The sequence below is a fragment of the Callospermophilus lateralis genome, chromosome 1, assembly GCF_048772815.1.
Source record: "Callospermophilus lateralis isolate mCalLat2 chromosome 1, mCalLat2.hap1, whole genome shotgun sequence".
NCBI lineage: Eukaryota > Metazoa > Chordata > Mammalia > Rodentia > Sciuridae > Callospermophilus > Callospermophilus lateralis.
In genome coordinates this window covers 105,509,306-105,529,939 of record NC_135305.1, presented here as the reverse complement: position 1 = coordinate 105,529,939, position 20,634 = coordinate 105,509,306, and the positions used below count along the sequence as shown (strand labels likewise).

The following is a 20,634-nucleotide window of genomic DNA, read 5'->3' as shown; positions in this document are numbered from 1 at the left end:
ATTCTCCTGCTTCAGCTTCCTAACTATCTGAGATTACGAGAGTGTACCTCAGCATAAGTCTCTGAGTTCTTTTGTTCTCTGCAGCCCCAAGACATCCAAAGTGTATTGGTTCTTTCTGTACTCCCAGACAAGTGAGGTAGAAACCAGTCTCTCAGGCAAGCATCTCCAAGAATTTGGACTATTGCATGGACTTTCCACTCTTTTCACTCCCTCTCAAAGCATAATCTACAAGCTATTGCTTCCTCCTGGTTCTGCCAAGCTGTGCCAGCCTCTGTCAGTGGCAATGCCAAATCTCTAAGCTCTGCAGCAACTAGACTTTAAGCTCTTATGTTCTCAGTGCCCTCCCCCCATCCAAAAGATGCCAGTTCTTCATCAGTGCGCCAGTCAGTCAAGACAGAAACCAGTCCCTCAGGCAGCCCTTCTGAAAAGCTGTAATGTTGGCCTTATGATCCATTCTTCTCTTCCTCCTAAGGGAGAACTGTGAATGAGGCTTTTTTCCCCTGATAGTACTGAGCTGTACAGGCTTGGGGGAAGGGCTATCATAGTTGAAATGAAATGGCTTTTCTTACCCATCTTGGTGAGGCTGCTCTTGACTTTGAGCTTGCCTTGGAGTTCTGTGATTCCCTAACTGTTTTGTGAAGTTCTGCAAAAGCATTTGGGATGGCAAATTATTGTTAAATTATTGCTTTTGTGGGGAGCAAGGTCTGGGGCTTCCTGTTCTGCCCTCTTGCTGATGTTATTCCTTCAAATTTTAGAATCTGTTATCTTAACTCTGAAATTTTCATGTTTTTTTACCCCTCCCCCTCAATAAATGGTTTTATCACAAACTTGGGAAAAAGGGAAATAGGAGAGAAAAAAAAATTAAGAAATTTAACTTTTAACAAGCAAAACCATTCTCTCTCTTTTTTTTTTTTTTCTTTTCTTTTCTCTCTTTTGGTACCAGGGATTGAACCCAGGGGCACTCTACCACTGAGCCACAACCTCAGCCCCATTTTGTATTTTATTTAGAGACAGGGTCTCAGTGAGTTGTTTATTACCTCACTTTTGCTGAGGCTAGCTTTGAATTTGGGATCCTCCTGTCTCAGCCTCCTGAGCCACTGGGATTACAGGTATGCACCACTGCACTGGGCCAACTAAAAGGAGTTATTTTATTTTTTAATTTTTTTTATTTTTATTTTTATTTTTTTTTAATATTTATTTTTTAGTTATCGGCGGACACAACATCTTTGTTTGTACGTGGTGCTGAGAATCGAACCCGGGCCGCACGCACGCCAGGCGAGTGCACTACCACTTGAGCCACATCCCCAGCCCCAAGAGGAGTTATTTTAATTGTGGCTCATCTATCCAATGAAGTAATGGTCAACAATTAAAAAAAAAAAAAAAAAACACTTGAAAGTGTGTTTAAGAGGGTAGAAAATGGCCACTGTGTGAAATAGTAGATATTTTAATTTGCTTGATTGCAATTATTTCGCAGTATGTCTATGTATAAAAACATCAGTTGTACACCTTAAGTATATATGCAGTGTTTTCTATTCAATAAGGCTGCAAAATGTGTGAAAGCAAATTAGTTTATGTCTATCCTGAAACTCCACTAAAGTGAACAAAATTATTAGCATACTGTGGTTAAGAGAAGTGAAACAGTAGTAGTTTTCAGTGGACACTCTGGAAGTTCAGATGTGTTTGGATTGTGATAAATACCTAGCAAAGTAAAAGTAGCTGAAACCTGAACATTGGGTGAAAGAGTTCCATCAGAAGAGCCCAGAACCCCCAAAAGGCTCAAGAATTTGGAGCACATATTCCTCTGTATACAAAAGTATAGAATAAGCTGATAATAAAGACTGGCTGAATATGTGTGTGGGAAGCAGAAAGACCTTCAGGTGCCTTTCTGCCCAAGTATCTGCATTCCCAATATTAGAAGTGGTGGAAGCAGGAAACTCTAACTCCAGGCTGTGAAACTCAACTGAGTCTGTGCCAGAATGGGCATAATTGATGTCCACATGCTATAGGAGAGCCTCAGGGTCTTCTCAATAGATTCCAGTGCAGGACAGAGTTCCAACCTGCAGAAGAGAGGACAGTTCCCTGTGTGAATGAATGGTGGCCAACATAAAGGAGAATCCTGCTGCTATAGATATTTGTGGATCTTCCAGTCAGCTAACCAGCTTTCTGTCCATTAGTGTATGAACGAACTCTATCCATACACTATATTATAAACAAGAAGCCAAGGATCACTAGAGATTTGGAGAAAGATCAAAATGTGATAAACAAAAACCAAGAGATAAAACAAATTTGCAGGAAAATATAATGCATAAAGCTAAAGAAAATATTTTAAAAAGCATTTTTAAAAATATATAAATAATAGTGTCAGAGAGAAAAGAGAAGATAGTATACCCAGAAAAGGAGACCATGATACCGTTTCTAAAACACATAAGAAGAAGGAGATCTTGGAAACCAAAGTATAGTAAAAGAAACTTGAAAATTCGTAAGAGTTGGATAATAAAGTAAAAGAAGTTTCCAAGAAGGGGGAAAAATAGGCAGGAGTTAGAATCTTCAGTGTTCAACTCATTAAAATCCTCAGGAGGGGAGGGGAACAAAGGGAAGAAAGAAGTAAAAAGGAAGAACACTAGAAAATTCTTCAGGTACACAGCCTGCAGGGGTGAGCCCTTGCCCCAGAGAGTGGACCAAAAGAAATCCACCCTGGAGCATGCTGTCACCAAATGTCAGGGCATAAAGGAATAAAGAGTGGGTCTTCCAAGCCTACAGGAGGAATGCAGATCACTTGTGAAAGATTGAGCACCAGCATGGTGTGGGGTGTCTTGACTGCACAGTACAATTTAGGAGACAGCAGAATAATGACTGTTTTCAGCCTTTGTAGAGACTGTTCTTTCCATTCAAGGTTCTTGTAAGCATCTGTATGGACTACTCAGTATAATAGGATAAAATCACTTTTTCTCAAGGTCTCAAAAATATTACTTATGGGCATCTTGTCCATAATGGAGGCAGGGGCTGGAACTGAGTAGAAAAATGTAAATTTCCAGGAAATTTTTAAAAAAAATTAAATTCAGGAAAAAGCAGATTTATTCGGGAAAGAAAGTGTAATCATCCTATACATTATACATCTCAAGTAGAAAAATTTCTGCTGAAAAAAATTTTGTTTTATGTTATTATAATATCTATTATCAGCTATCCTCCCTTTTCCATGGGAGATACTTTTGAAGATCCCCAGAAGATATTTGGAAGCCTAGAAAGTACCAAACCCTACATATACTAATTTTTTTTTGCAATACACACATATGTACATACTGATGATAAAGTTTAATTTATTAATTAGGCATAGTACAAGATTAACAACAATAAAATACAATTATAATAATATACTATAATAAAATTGCCAGCATTATTACCCTTACATTTTGGAACCTTTAAGTGAAATATGGAATCCTTGAACACAAGGACTATGATATTGTGACAGTTGGTCTGATAACCTAAATGGCTATTAAATGACCAACAGGTAGCATATATAGTGTGGATACAATGGATAAAGGGATAATTAATCTTATGTGAGATGGAGCAGGACAGGAGGTGGTTACTTGGAACAGTGCCCAATTTAAAAATTGTCACTTTTTTTCTCTTTAATAGTTTTATCTGCAGGTGACTGAAGGTAATGGAAACTGTGGAAGATGAAACTGCAAATAAGGGTAGACTACTATATGACTAGTGAAAAGTAATTTACATCTCATGCTATAATTTTGGGAAAGATGGAAAAAAATGTGTGCATATGTGTCCATGTGGGTATATGCGTGTGCATGTCTCAAAGAATAAATCCCCATTTTCAGGAGTAGAAAGCCAACATCTAATGTGCAAAAATCAAGGAGTAGCACAGTGAACTTATTATTTAGAAAAAAGCAGTAAATGCCAAAAGAAAAATGTGTTTGAAGTGGTTCTTGCCATTGCAAAGGTGGTAGACAAGGAATCACTGATTTTGACTTTGAGCTTTGTAGGACTTTTTGATTTTATGTTATTTTTTGGTTTATGCAAAATATGTTGTAGAACTTTAAAGATATGGGAGATGATTATAATATGTTGTGGTAGAAGGAAAAACTTTAAAGATATGGGAGATGATTATAATATGTTGTGGTAGAAGGAAAGAGAGAAAACATTAGTTTCAAAAGAAAAGATAAAGACTAAAAAATGTTAATCATTAGTGGTTTATATTGATTAATAAAGTCAATCACATGATTATTTTCTTCCTTTTGTTTACATATATATTTTTGCAATAGTGTAGTACTGATAAAATTTTAAAAGATGTAGTACCACGTCCAGTGGGTCGTGAGCTGAATGCTCAGTTCTCAAATACGTGGTGCAAACATGAGTTAATAAACCAGAGCACCTGATCAAAGCCAAGGTACTAAAGAATGGTGGTGTGGGCCAGTGCCATCTCTGTAATAGACCCTTGAAAGGTCAGGGAATGCTTGGATGAGTGGTACAAAACTTGACTGAGAACAGTTTGAGGGCAAGAACAAGTGAAGTTATCATTTTCATTATTTCCCAAAATATGCACTGCTCTGCACACAACTCAGTACTCTTTAAGTGAATTTTAATTATTGAAAGAAAGTTAATGAACTTTGGCTGTAATTAAGAGCAGAGAATTATGGAGTCCTTTAGAAACAAAAGAACTAGAATCAATACATTCAATTTTTTATTGGTGCATTTTAATTTCACATAATAGAGATTAGATGTTACTTATTTATTCTTGTGCACAATAGAACAAAAAATATTGGTCAATTTTGTTCTATAGTATTTAATTTTACAGATGAAACAAAACAGATTTCACTTTCAACTTTTAGACCTACCTAATACTGACAAGCTGCCTTTAGAAGCTGTGACTTTTTCATTGTTAGAGTCTTTAAGTAGGAGCTGGATTTCTGCTTTATATGGGAGATTGACGTCTTTTATTCTGATCTAATGTCCCATTTAACAGAACCTTAGTTCTAGATCCAGGAGTTGGCATCTTGTGGACCATGTCAGTCCTGGCTACTCTGGAGTATGAGCTTGCAGAAGCAGGGAAATACATGCATGACAGGGCACAGGAAGCATGAACTACTCCCATCTCTTCTTCAAATGTGTGGACACAAATAATGGTAGTCCCCCTTATTCCTGGGAAAAAGAGTACTCTTGCATTTAATTAAGGGGTAGGGATCATTTTCTCATTTATGCCCTGAGAAAGATTCTCAGGCTCCAGAATTACTTAACTGGATCCCTAGAAAATATGAGTTCCCTGTGCTTGGGGGAACTTGTGAGTGTCCATGAACATCACTGTGTCACCTCAGGGCCTTGCTTAGAGAATATGGCAGGCCTCACACCACTGCCTCCACCACCTGCCTGAGAGGACCCAGAATGAGGATAGCAATCTGACAGCCTTCCTTATGGCATCCATGCCACAATTGTCTGTTTCCATAGGTCCTGTGTCCCACAAACACATCACTCCCATACAAAAATTCCCCTAACCCTGTCTCTCCTCTTTCTGTTTTTCAGATGTCTCTGGGCTCACAGATTGATTTGCAGAAGAAAAAGCGGCGGGCACCAGCCCCACCTCCACCACAGCCACCTCCACCAAGTCCCCTGGTCCCCAACCGCAGGGAGGACAAGGAGGAGAACAGGAAGAGCACAGTGGGTGAGTGAGTCTGGGCTTGCTGTCTGCATACCTCTGGAATGCCTGCTGTGTGTGGAATGCTAGCACTGCTCTTAACTCTCACAGTGGACTCATCCATAATAGCATTAACCCAGAAAATATTTATGCTAAAGAAAGTAAGTCTGGAAATAAGTAGTTGTGTGTTCACTTAATATCTTATTTTCATGGACATTACAGGCATTGAGGAGGTGGGGTAGTGGGAAGGATGGAGAGTGGCTGCATAAGCTGGGAGAAGGTGACAAGTAGAGCATGAATGAGTGTGACTGTGTGATATGTGTCTTTCTGGTGGAAAAAAGATAAGCTCTTAAGATGACATCCTTGTAGGTTGTTTTGAAAGATATCTGGCACTTGAAAGATAGCTTAGGCCCCATGTAGTTTATATAGGGGGCACATCTCTAATATGAAAAGCCAAAATGCTCCAAAGTTTGAAACTTTTTGAGTGTCAACATGATGCACAAGTGGAAAATTCTATACCATGAAACTATTTCACACACAAAATTATTAAAAATACTGCATAATTACCTTCAGGTGTGTATGTAGGGTGTAGATGAGGCATAAATTAATTTCATATTTAGGCTTAGGTTCCATCCCCAAGATGTCTCATTATGTATATGCAGATGTTCTAAAATTAGAAAAAAATTTGAAACCCAGAATGTGTGTGGTTGTGAGCATTTTAGGGATACCCAGCCTATAAATGAGTTACCTCGTTAGTTTTCTGACCATCCTGTTTGAAGTTAGACTGCATTTATATAACTTTTATATATTTAGCAAAGACTCTGGAATGCTTTGACCTGGTATTATGACATGATTATATCTCTACTTCTTATGGTGTGGGTGAGGTAGATAGATGCTGAATGATGGAGGTCTCTAGGCCTGTGAGTCAGGGATAATCAATCTTATTTTAAAGTCCTTCAGTGTTAACTATTTCATCAATTAGAAACAGAAACAGCTCTTTCAGAGAAGGATTTGGAACAGAGCAGCATAGGAATCACCCACTCCTGAGCCTGAGACCCCAGTGATGGAAAGCACATCAGAGCCCCCTCTGAAGCCAGCAAACAGCCACTCCTGATTCCTTTAATCCTGTCCCATGGCCCTGCTTTTTACCTGTGGCCCAGTATATGTGGTTCCAGAAGGGAAAATACACCTGAGGGCAAGTGTTTGTTGTCAAGGTCAGAAAACTTTGATAAGTTCTACTAGATTGTTCAGCATTTCCCCTCTTTAGTCAATACCTCACTTAATGCCCTAGTGTTTCACAGCCTGAGAATCAATTTTCATAAGGAGAAATGACCTGTATTTCATGTCAGTTCATCCTGTTTCATAGGGGAAAATACTGTCAGATTTAAAGACAGTATTATCATTGGACCATTAAAATAAAACCGGTTTTCTCCTGTTTTATGATGAGAAAAGCTACCTCCCTTCTCTTTGGAAAGGGAGACAACCCCACCTCCCCTCATATTTAGAGATATCCTTGTTGAAATTCTCAGAAGCAACCACTTTATGTGGCCATGCGGATGTGGTCGAGTCATACCAACAAACTCCTCGCCAAGCAGCCCATTTCAAGCTAGGAAAGGACTCCCAACCCCGAGTCAGCCAAGAAGGAAGAAGTATTTGTGTCTGATGGGCTTGGAGAACCTGCCCATCTGATGGGCCAACTGATGCCTACAGATGCCTGGGGAGATGAGAGGCAGGAATTCTAAAATTGAAAATTGCTCAGACAATTTCCACAGAAACATTACAAGAGGAAAGTAACAAATAGTAGTGATTTGCTACAAGTCTGTCTTTCTGGTCCATAAAGTATCATTTGTGAGGACTTAGAAGGCCAAAAACTTCTCTCTTGCTGACAATAATTGGAAATAATCTGGAATGTTTTTTAGGACAGGAGATGATGGAAAAGGCCTTGGAAGCAATGGCATGGCAGACTTCCATCCCCATCAGAAGTCCCCATTCATTAAAAGCATACCACACAGAAGATGTAACCAAACCTTAGGTTGAAGGAAAACAAGTTACCCCTATCCACATCAAGTGATTCTTTCTATACAGACATATAGATATAAAGAAAATTTTATTTTAGAACTTGTACTAAACAGTATTACCAGTAGCTGGATTTGGATCTTAGTTCAGCTTTATTGGAATGGAAAGCATCCTTCCATTTTGTTTTGCCATTTTAATGACACTGCCAGGGCCAGATAAATAGTACCACCCAGACTGATTTGGGCTCATTTTCACTTTAAGGAAAAAAATGTTGCTTTATATGGGGAAATTAATATTTTCCCACATCTAGAGAAACTGTATTCAAAAAAAAAGGAATAAATGAATATATCTCAATGAAAAATGCTGTTTCTTAGTATTTTATTAATAATTCTGGTAAAGGACATAAAGCATTGAATATGTATTATTTGAAGATTCAGAACTCCAAAGCTTGAATAAAGTGTTTATTAAAAAAATGATAGTGAATGTGACCTAACACTGGTAATTCATGTCATTTTTTACATTAGCTTCCAAAAATTTCATTAGCATGCCATTTTCACATAAAATTATAAATGCATCCCCAACATATAAACAAGATACATGAGGGTTTCACTGATGAAATGGAACTGGACTCACCACACGCACCCAAATGTCCACAACTCAGAACCCTCTTCAAAACAAACTCTGGAAACCATTACCCCAAACAATGAAAGAGGCTGACAGTATAATAGGCTGAAAAGAATATTTAAATTACTGCTTTATCTATTATTATATTGTTCAGTGGATATGGAAAAGTAGCAAAAATTAGCTAAAAAACAGATCTGAGAACCTGAAAAAGACTAGTGTGAAGAACAGGAGTTTATTTTAATCTGACAGTATTGTTTAGGGGGCTTTTAAGAATAGTTTCAGGCCCAGTATTTATGTCATTAGCCTCCCAGAAATAAATTGCAACCAGGCAGATATTTACAAATTGGCTTGGCTGTAGGACAATACATTCATACATGTGTGATGGGATCTGGTATCAGCTGAGATTGGATTTGGTGATAGGCAAGTTTGGATTTGGTTTAAAAAAATACAAAGTTGTATCTGGTGTTGGGTGAGACTGTTTGATGCAGAATGAGACTGGATTTAGTATTGGGTATGGCTGGATTTGGTGCAGAATGAGGTTATGTTTAGTGTGGAGTGAGGTTGGATATGGTGTTGGGTATGATTAATTTTGCCATTGGGTGTGGGTAAATTTGGTATTGGGTATGGCTGGATTTGGTGTTGATATGACTGGATATGGTATTAGGTATGATTGTATTTGGTGTAGAATGAGGTTGAATATGGTGTTGGGTGTGGCTGGATTTGGTGTTTGGATAGTTGAATATGCTGCCCTCTGATGGAAAATAGGTACTCTTTTAGCTTAACTGCTGAAATCACTCCCATTAATTCCACATAGGTGTTGGACGGCAGGTACCACAAAAGCCTCCCAGAGGCACTGCTCGAGGCCCACCTCAGCTAGTGCTTCCCCCGCCCCCGCCATATCCTCCTCCTGATACAGATGTAGCGGAGCCTCTCAGCTTGCCCGGGGAAGGTGCTGGTTCCGAGGCCTCAGAACTGAGACCCAAACGTATGTGCCTCTTGTCTCCATTCAAACTGTGTGTTGAGTGTTAATCTCTCTCATCACTACTGGTGCTGTGGATGGATTTCCAGACTTTCCATTCTTGCCTTTGAATGTCTGTGCCTTTATTTCCCAACTTTTTCTCTAAATGCTCAATGCAATGTGTCTGACTTCACAGAGAATGCTCTCCAAATGCCATGAGGATGCCCATAGCAAGAATTTTACCAGTCAGTCTTTATATCTGTGGTTAGACTTAAGTTATGCTTTGTGGGTGGAAACAGTCAGCAGGGAGCTAATATTCCTCACAATAGAAATAACCTCAGGAAGTCTGTAGAGGAAGAATTATTTGGGATTTTGTTAGAAGGCTCACCGTGAGTGCACACAATAATATTGTACCCAAGAGCTGGGAGGATTAGTTTATAAGTCAGCCTTGAACTTCATGGCCAGCAGCCCAGCATTCTGCTTTTCTGAAGGAAAAGAAACTGAAGGACCAGAAGGGGAAACTGTGTGAGTCCAGCAAAAGCCAAAATAATAGTTCTATTTTGCTTCTACATCCTAGCATACCCTGAGATGGGAGTTGTCTTAGTTTCTTGGGATTTTTTTTGAACTTTAATAAGTACTGTATACAGCCTTCTGCCTCCTGGTGGGTAATAGTTTTATACAATGAAAAATATATATTCAGATGCCACCACATGCATGTCAGGCCTATGCTTGTCCTCCTTCAGTATGTCTCAGCCATGTGGTGTCACTTCCTTTTAAAGCCAGCACCTGGAGAGTATAGATTCTATACACTATTCATGGTGGTAAATTACAATAAATGTAGAACATTCCAACTGGGGCAAGTGTATTATACTTTTATATATACTTATGTACCTAAACTTGAAAGATCCACCACTGAAAAATTTAAGAATTAAGTTGTCTGGTTGTGTAAATTTACCCCGATGTAAGTCCTGATAAGTAATTATCAAATAAAACTAATTCCTACCCTTAAAAAAAATAAAAATAAAGCGAGCACCTGGACTGCATTTTCCAAAAAGTGTGGCATCACATGGCCATAGCCCTGTGACCAGCTGATTGATGCCCATGTAAGTTTGTACAACACCATGGTGAGAAAGTTCATACCTCTCTGCCATTGGACTATCTTATCTTTTTCTGTCTTCTTTGGAAATGATGAATAGCTCTAGCTGCCTGCTGTCTTCTGGGTAGAGAAGATAATTGTTGGCTTACTTATTACTTTCTCTAGGCAAAATAATCCTGATTTATTTTATCTTTCTCCACAAATACTTATTTTACATCCTTCAGATACTTTTGATCATCTTGACATTGGAGATGCTTTTGAATGGAAATGAATTGTTGTAAGGTATTCAACAATTAAGGATTAATTAGACATACCAGTCAAAAAGATGATAGCTGTGGTATAGCTGACTCCAGAATTATTTAATCTCTGAAGAGAGTAGTGTTTTAAGCCATCTACACCAAGGCCACATGCTTTCAGTGGCCACCCCAGTGGCTGCTATCCTCACCCATAGCATCTCCTCCTTGGGGACAAGTGAGAGAGCAGTTGCTGAATGAAAAGAGTAGAGCTTATTATAGCCACTGGTAATCGAGAGTCAGCCACAGGATCCATATCTTGTGGTCTGTGTGGGATGGAGCAGCCCAGCATAAGACCTAGAACACTTTCTCATATCTGACTTCATGGGGATTCACAGGTGCCAGCTTTCTCCCCAGCCTCCCTCTATTTGGGGAAGCTTTCTCTGGCATCTGTGGTGCTGTGAAGGCATTTTCTACCTGCCATCAGATTTTCCAAGAGGTCTGAGTGGAGAGTGGAACTAAGCAGCAGGTGAAAGACCAGTTTCTCTTTATTCTTGTCTGGGGACCCCATTTCCCCACTTATGCCCACTGACAACTCTCTGCCTGAGTTTATTTCCCTGGCTGGATACATGTCACATGGGACTTCATTTGCCCTCCTTGTCACAATTCACATATCCCCTCCTCCTTCCTCTAATGCCCATGGAGATGCTCATAATAGAGTGAAGAAGAACAAGAGATCTAGAGAAGAGGTGGCCCCTGAGGTTTTAGAGGGCAATGTCCTACTCTGAAACCAGTCTGGTAGCTTGAGGGTAGCTGGGGTTCAATCAAAGTTTCTCCTTCTTCCCCCTGCCCCTGTGTCCTGGCTGCTGTGAATTAGAATTCCATATATCCAACCTGGAGCTTTTTTCTTACCTAATTAGTGGAACTGGCCTGCCCATTGTTTACAGAATAAAAACTGGGATGGCCTGCCCAGCCAGGTAGTATACAACTTGCCTTCTTTGATTCAGGATTTAAGAATAGTTCAGGAAAATGAACCCTCTGTGTTTTTAAAATTTATCTATCTATCTATCTATCTATCTATCTAGCTAGCTAGCTAGCTATCTATTTATTTATTTATTTTCCATGTTGCTGAGATTTTTGTACTCCTTTCATCTTTCTTGACAGAGGCATAGGTGCCTGACATAAACAATCGAGTGTGAATTGTGTTCATGTCATTTGCATCCCATGTCTCAATCAGACAAGTATTTTTGACTGTGTCCAAGTGCTATATAGAAAAATGTTTATACCAGATACAAGCTCTTCCATACCACCTCTCAAATTCAATTTTAAGACTGTGTTCCTAATAAAGAGATTTCATGTTTCTAGTGGGAACTTCCCCTGAAGTACCATGAAGGCTGGACAATCCAGCAGGAATCCCACGTAAAAGGTCTCATGTGAGTCCCACTGTAAGGGATTCAGTGAGATTTCTCTTTATTAGATCTCAGACCTTGAGTCTGGCCCATTTGTCACCTGAACTTTTCTTACACTATGCTAGAACTCCCAGGGAACACCTATAGCTTTCGCGCATCCATTCTGATATATACAAATGGAATACCCACTTACGTTAATAAAATAAGAAAATACACTTTCTTGAAACCAATAAGCACAGCTGACCTTCATACAATGAAAAGATTCAAAGAACTAGTGGAGAACAGATTTGTACACAGGTGTTAGAAGGTGATGGAAGACAGGAAGTCAGTCCTCAGAACTCCACCCTGCATTTTGCGTCTCCTGCTCTGTTCCAGCTGTACCTTCATCCCCTCCCTGACATCTGGGATCTTGACCCAGTACCAGTCCTGAGGTGTTTGCTGGCCACTGCCTGCCATTCCTCCTGGGAACAGCCTTCTGCAAGCCTTCTTAAGAACTCAGCTGAGGACAAACCCCTCATTTCCATTTCAGTGCTTAAATCATTACCAGTACTTGACCAACACTTACCTGAAACCAAGGTAAAATGGAGAAGATTGTGTTCATGTGTTCAGTTCCTATATGTCTGGGACTTTTGAACAATGTATTGTTTGTATTTAGGAGTTATAGAAGAGACAGAATAGTCATGCACTAATATGTGTTTGGCTATAAGAGACCACCTGTCCATAGCCTGTTCTCCAGCCTACCCTAGACTGACCCAGCCTGAATATATGCTCCAGCCACAGTTAAGCAGACTCTGTGCACACTCTGCTGCCATCTCAGGAAACCATCTTTGGCAAAACCTGCCAATTTTCCCCACTCTGAATTTCTCTTATCATTCTCTAGGCATTTATCATTTACTTATCTTTCTGCATTACATGCACCTGTTAGATGCCTCTTCCATGAGTTTAGGTGCTTGGAGGCTTTAAGATTCATTCCTATTTGTATCTGTGATTCAGATTGGTGCCTGACACATGGTATATATTTAATAAAGAAATGTTACAGAATATGTCTCGTTATGTGAATCTTAAGTATCAAATACTATTCCATTCTACATCATTAAACTGAGAAGATGTGTGCTAGACTAAAAGGCATCCAGTACCAGGATTTTAGGTCTATCTATAGGATGCCCTCAATAGACTCAACATTACAAAAGACTTGTTACAGTTACATTGAGAAAGAGTGAAGAGTTCAGTGGAATTCAACATACCAAACTTGGCTTCTTTCTTCTTTAGTTGGTTCCTAATTCTTCAGTTGTATGTGGGCACCTGTAAAATAACTCCTAGTAACCCCCACCTCCCATGTTCACCCTGTAGTGCAACCCTCTCCCCTTGAACACTGGCCTTAGTGACTCATGTCTAAGGAATCCAATGTGGTAGAGTACTAGGAAGTCATTTGCCACTTCCAGAATAATGAGAAGAGAAAGAGACAGTGACTTCCATCTTGGGCACCCCCTCTTATTTTCTTACTCTGATGAAAGTCAGATATCATGTTGGGTCTGTTTTCTGGAGTCCTGCATGACAAGGAACTGAGAGAGAGACTCTGGTCAAAGGCCAGTGAGGAACTGAGACCCTCAATCTACTGACCCTTTGGATGGAGTCCTGCCAACAGTCATTCAAATCAGGATGCAAGCAGATCACTCCCCAGCAGAGCCTTCAGGGAGACCACAGCCCTGGTGGATGCCTTGATTGCAGCCTTGTGGGAGACATGGGTCAGAGGCCCTGCTAAGCTGTTCTAGTATCCAGACCTACAGGACCCATGAGATGATATTTGCTTGTTTTAAGCCTTCAAGGATTGGGGCAATTTATTCTGGGGCAATTTTATTATAAAAGAAACCCATCCCAAACCTATTTCTTTTTTTATTATTTATTTTTAGTTTTCAGTGGACACAACATCTTTGTTTGTATGTGGTGCTGAGGATTGAACCCGGGTCGCATGAGTGTGCTACCGCTTGAGCCACATTCCCAGCCCCCCAAACCTATTTCATCAATGAAGGAATATCTTATTATACACAATCCCAGAGTGTGGAAGACTTCAGTATGAGTTGAATCTGAAGCGTAAATTGGTCAGCAGGATCTATGTTCTTTCTTTCTCTCCATATTATCTTTGAGGTTAGTTTCTTCTTCAAGCTGGAAGAAGGGAATCTGTGACTGTTCTGTGTCATATCCAGATACCACAATTTCCAGAGACTGTCTCTTCTAATCATTTCATAGTAAGAAGGAAATCATTCTAAGAAACTCTACTGAAAGGTTTCTCCCATGTCTCATTGACCAAAACTGGGCCATCCACTGACCCAATTCCTGGCAAGAATGGAGGTATTGTAGATAAGCCACGTCCATCTTGACAGGTGGGGATGGGGTCAGTTCTCTCTGAGGTATGTGGATATTGCTGGTCAACTCTGGATTAGCATTAATTGGGAAGTGTAGGAAATGGTATGCTGTGATCATAGCTAGCAGTGTCCACCAAGCCAGACGAGAACCTTCAGTTTGGTTTAGTCTGGAGTAGGTACAGAGAAGGGATGGTATACCAACAGTGAAGAGCAGGTGGATAGCTGGGCTCAAGGACAGTACAGTCAAGCATCTAAGTATCAAAAATCACTGGGGAATGTTCTTCTTAAGAGACAATTACAGCGCATGCCTGACTTCAATCCACATTTCTCATTTTTTGCTTTTACAGACCAGAAAAATTATAGGAAAATTCTCCTAGAGTTAAGATACAATTATTCCCCACCACCACCACTAATCTGTTTCATCTTCCATAGTTTCATTTACCCAGTCAACCAGAGTTGGAAAATATTAAATGGAAGATTCCAGAAATAAACGATTCATGCGTTTTAAATCATGCATTACTCTAAGGAGTGTGACAAAATCTCTCACCATCCAGCTCCATCCTCCCCAGGACATAAATGAATTAACCAAGCCTGTCCACACTGTATATACCCACTGTATATGCTACAGTAATGGATCAATAGTAATTTAGTAGTCAGGGCATTGCAGTTCTTGTGTTCAAGTCACCCTTATTTTACTTAGTAATGGCCCCAAAGTGTGAGAGTAAATATGTGGCAATTCAGATATGCTTCATAATTTTAAGTGTAAAGGTAAAAATTCTTAACTTAATAAGAAAACATATCACAGGCTGAGGATGCTAAGCTCAGGGGTAAGAATGAGTCATACTATTTATAGAGTTTAATACTATCTGTGTTTTCAGGAATCTACTGCAGGTCATGGATGGGGAAAACTACTAACTATATGCTTAATTAGTAAACAGAGACTAAAGGTCTGGTTTTTTGATAATCTTTGTAATAAAAAGATAACAAAATAGTGTTGGTGAAGTTCCATGTTCAGCTTAGGAGACTTCAGAACCCTGAATCTCACTTAAAATTACTTTATTCTGTTACAAGCAAAATTTTATGTCTTCAAAAGTGAGTTTATTGTAGAATTCTTTGGCCTTTTTTAAAGCTAATTTAGGGCAAGTGTAAAGTTGTGTGTGCCTAAAAATCAAGACCTGGATCTGTGCCTTGGTTTATGTAGCATTGAGGTTCCTTTTGCGTGGTCCATGCTGTCTGCTTCTTCCTGGTCAAGACAACCTGTAGATTGAGTTGGTAAAGGCTTTTTACATTTTGCACATGTGAAAGAAAATGATTAAGCTATTTAACCTCTCAGTCTTGTGGCATGAAGATCATCCTTGATGGGCTTCGGAACTGCATGTGAAGTTTTTCAGCATAATTGTAAGAACAATGTAGTAATGGCTCTCTGCTCTCTAGTCTTTAATTTTTTTGCTTCTTATTAATAAGCTTTCATACTAAACTTATAGTTATCTAACCATGTACTTAAGTGCCTTCTATGCATGTCAAAACCAATAGAATTATGTGCATTTGGATCTTGCCCCATAATTTTCTAATCAACTTGCTTTCTGCTGACATTTGATTTCAAACGAACATTCATTGTGAATCACAATAATGGAACCTATCCCATTAATTGCATTGAATTGTTTGTTTACAAGATTTACAGTTCTGTTTATAATTAGGCTATTAACAAATTGTCAATTACTTATGCCAATCAGAGGACCCTGGGGATTTAAAAATCAATGCATATGGAGCTCAAATTGCAGATCTTGGTTTGCTTTAAATTTAAAAAAATTGAACTATCCATTTTCTTACATATTTTCCTGTACCAGACTTGAGCAAATAAATCTTTCTTTGGGTGGACATTTGTTGGGAAATTGACAAAGGATTGTGAGGGCATAGAGAAGAGATAGGTCATTTTCTCCTGTGATCAGCACTGACACAGCCAACCATAGTGCTTTTTCTGAATGATTGATTTTAAATTTGCAAACAGTGTCCCAGTCTAAAGAACTTTAAAGAAATTATAAAATATGGGAATAAGATAGGAGAAAAGAGCTGCCACTTTTTAATTAGAAAATGATGATTTTAGTTCAATTAGTGCAAAATTAAAATAATAACAATAATTCACCTTTTAGGCAAGTGATCCAGCAGAGGATCTAAGAACCAGAAAACTTTAGGCCACACTTAGGTAGTTCACTGGCACAGTATCTAAATAAACTCTGTACTCTAGGACCAGATGCTCAGTAAGGATGACTGGCTCAGTGAACAGCCATGGGTTTCCTGAACCGAGAGCATAAAATGGGAGAAGATAGAGCAGGGATTTGGCAAACATTCTTAAACTTGGTCCAGTCTTCTAAAGTCATCTAAGATCTTATTCTAAAATTTGAGCCCAAACTAAATACTTTTCCTGTTTCAAAACAAAACAGTTGCTGAGTATAGGGTACACACCTGTAATCCTAGCAGCTACGAAAGCTGAAACAAGATGATCACCAAGTTCAAGGCCATCCTCAACAACTTCAGCACTTAGTGAGACACTGTTTTAAAATAAAAATTTAAAAAGGTGGGGATGTGGTTCAGTGGTAAAGCACCCCTGGGTTAAATCTCTACTACCAGTAAAAAACAAACCAAACCAAACAAACAAAAGCCAATTAATTCTAAAGCTTGTGACATAAACACAACACTGTGGGACTGTTTCTCTTGAAAAGTGGGCTTGAAGCTGTAAAGGTGTTTGGAGACCAGAGCAAGTCCAGGGAAGGACTCTTGGTCCTGTCTAGTGTTTATTTGCCACTTCACTGCTCATAGCAAGAGAGCCAGCCATGCAACTGCTCCTGATGCCATGGGAAAAGGCGACCATCCAGAGAAGCAGGAAGTAGACCATGAGCAAGTGGCCCTTTTCATAAAATGTCAGGAAATTGTTAACCATGGGAGCAGTCATTCCCTATTTAGAAGGACATTAGAAAAAAGAGGAACTAAGTTTGTAGCCTGTTACTTTGGGGCCATCAAAATCATCAGAGTCACCTAGTATTGACTGAAGATTGGATGCTACTTAGAAGGGAAGCAATGAAAACTACAATGATGGGGCTGGGGTTGAGGCTCAGTGGCAGAGTGCTTGTCTTGCACATGTGAGGCACTGGGTTTGATCCTCAGCAACACATAAAAATGAATAAACAAAATAAAGATATTGCATCCATCTATTAAAAAAAGAAAACTACAATGAATCTGTATATAACTTTTTTTAAAGAAACATAAAGAAAATTTATTTTTTTCTCATTGTCCCTTTATTTATAAGGTAATATGTCCCTAACGTGAGAAAGAATTAAAGAATTTAGTGACAATTCATGGAATAGACCTGCACTATGCCAGTTCATAAAAGCAGACTGTTAAAACTTTAGGAATTGTCCAGTTTCTAAACAGGACCATTATTTAAAAGGACATCATATAAGCTTATAATTAAATAAATAATATTAAAAACAATGGTAGCAAATAGTAAAACCTCATCACTTTCAAATTATTTTACTATTTCCATTTTTCACATTATTCACATATTTGAATGTATACAATTCAATATTCCATGTCAGTGAAAATACTAAGGGCTGTAGTAACCATATGCTACTATTATAAAGTATAATATTACTACATCTAGTGACTGACATCTATAGCAGGAAATTAACCATGGAGTAAGAAACTGGAAAAAGTTACAAATCAAGCTTGATTGTTTTGTTAATTGTCTAGCTATAAAAAAGACATTGGGAAATGTTAATAATGTAGATGACTATATTATAATCATGTCATATCTGTAGCCTATGCAGTATGAATAGCAAAAAAAAAAAATTGAAGAATTGTTCTTCCATTTTTCAAAAACCATTATGGATTCTACAAAGTCTTCATGTGGTTGACAAATGAGGAAAGTTCCAACATATATCTCCTATTCATCCTACTCCTTAACATAAACTTGGCTATAAATAAAATATTTCACAAGATATAATGAAAGCATTCTATTAGAATCAGTTGGTTATACATAATTCCATATTTTCTTATTAGTTGTAAATTTTGTGATTCCTGTCTTTTACATCAGTGAGACTAATACTTCTATCTATGCACATTTTTCTAGGTGGCTAGTTACTATTTACTAGCATGCCTCTGCAAAGGAGTAACAAACATAAACAGAAATGCTTCAAAGCAGTAAAATTGTTTAAAGTGAGAATAATTTTTTTTTTATTTTCATAAGTTAATCGAGCTTTTAAGTTGACAAAAATGATGTCTGTGTCTCTTGAAGCTTTTACTTGCAGCATAAAGTCAAGTTAGGCATAAAACCTTTTTTTTAATATCAAGAGCTATAAGAATTTATTTCTAGGTTCATGTAAGTTTAAGTTTTTCTCAGAAATGAGGCATGGACATCATAATTTTTCAAATATGGTTCAAAGTTTTTATTATGTATCATTACTTTTATATATGTGTGTATATATATATATATATATATATATATATATATATATATATATATGTTAAAAAATAGCAAGGGCTCAAGAATCAAACATCTCCTTACTGACAATATTCCTCTAACCTGTGTGTCTTAGGGATTTGTATGCAACACTGTGAATTTAAACATAGGCCTTCTTTATTTTATTCATTTTGTCCCCAGGCCTTCAAAAACTTTATGCCACTTCTGTGTGATGATGTTTTCTTCATACCATGAGCCAGTCTCCCACTAGACAAAAGAGCAGGACTGCAGAGGGCCTTGCTCCTTAAAAACAATGAATCTCAACATGCAGGTGATGTCTATCTCAAACCCAGTAGATCAATAGTAGTCTCAAAGTTTATACTTGAATCCTGCTCACTGCGACATAATTAGGATGGGGCATATTGATCTGATACTGAGGGCATTGTGAAACAGTGTTATCTATTTTTCCTTAGAATTATCCAAATAGCATAGGCTTCATTTCAAGAAGTCTACCAGTAGCTCTGCCTTTAAAGATTCATATCAAATTCAAAGAATATTATTTAATAATCTGAAAGACTTACAAGGGCTTAAGTGATGACTATGATATAGTTGTTACAAGAGACAGAATTCTATATGATGGATCAATAGGCCCTTTTAACATTGGACCTAGAAAAAGACTAAAAGGAAATGGGAAAACAATGATAATATGATTTGATTGACATAATGCTCTCTATGCAGTGTTAAATCTCCAGGGGCTTGAAGATGAATGATAATGGCACACATTTGTTTCACCACAAGTTTGTGTTCATATTTTGACATCTATTTCCCCCTGCAGTTTATTGCTGTGCATCATTCCCTACTCATGCCAAGCGCTTCTGATGGACAGGCCTCCTCCTGACCCTGACCTTTCCTGGTGTCTCTGCTGTCCTGGCTCTGATGCTGCTATCATTTTCCACCTCTCAGGATAAAAGAGCTCATTTGTACATCCGAAATTTACCTTCTTTAGAATTTACATATAAAGACATAAATTGCAAAGATTTGTTTGGCTGAGGTTCTTTAAAGTAAATTCTAGGTTGATAATATTGACATGTCTGACATTCATTGATACATAGATCTGTTCTTATGAAGAATATTGCTCATTTTAATTCATTCTCAATTCATATTCTTCTTACTAGATATTCTTTTCCAGAATTTAGTCTCCATTTTCCTTAAAACTGATTGTGTCATTAAGTTGCTCAGTGTCATCAATTTGGATAAAGCTGAAATATTCTATCTACATGGTAAAACCAAGTACCTAAACACATGAACTATAAATACAATTCATGGGAACTCACAACCTGAAATATACACATTGTCCATTCAGGGATACAAAGGGCCCAACTTCTCTGTGTTGTTTTGATTTTCCTATTCTTGTGCACTCCACTATTTGGATAGTTTTCATAATGAAAAAGAGGGATGTGTTTCACTTCATTGATTCATTTACTTACCAAACACTAATTGAGTGCTTACTTGGTGCTAGATATTGTGCCAGTCTTGGGGGAAATAAGAATGAAGAGCATATATGTGGATTTTACTTATCAATGGCTCCTGATACTTGTTGAAAAAAAAGAAATGATGGTTCCACTTGATAACTGCTGGTCAGAAGGTTTGTACAGGTGGGAAAGGTGCCTGAGGGTATACCAGCTTGTTTCTGTAGGGGTGCTGCCAGCTCTTCCTTGGATGCTTAATCTCTCTCTATCTCAAGAAAACTGGCCCAGCTACAGAAAACAGTAACCTCAGCAGTCCTAAGGCAGAGTAGGTAAGAATAACATGTGTGAAGCTCTTGCTTGCTTTGA

At 38.3% G+C, this 20,634-nt stretch overlaps 1 protein-coding gene across 8 annotated transcripts in view; it reads left to right on the top strand.

Annotated features, from left to right (window-relative positions):
- The window catches only part of Cobl (cordon-bleu WH2 repeat protein), a 288,719-nt gene that overhangs the window by 192,989 nt on the left and 75,096 nt on the right, over positions 1–20,634 (top strand). For 5 of the 8 annotated variants that reach the window (XR_013089036.2, XM_076836990.2, XM_076836972.2 and 2 more), the window contains 2 exons: positions 5,533–5,671; positions 9,099–9,269. Coding sequence is in view for 7 of the 8 variants with exons in the window: in XM_076836990.2 (XP_076693105.2) it covers positions 5,533–5,671; positions 9,099–9,269 (310 nt within the window). In the remaining variant the exon portion in view is untranslated. The remainder of the gene's footprint in view (positions 1–5,532; positions 5,672–9,098; positions 9,270–20,634) is intronic. The other 3 variants (XM_076837019.2, XM_076837008.2, XM_076836999.2) reach the window with 1 other exon arrangement.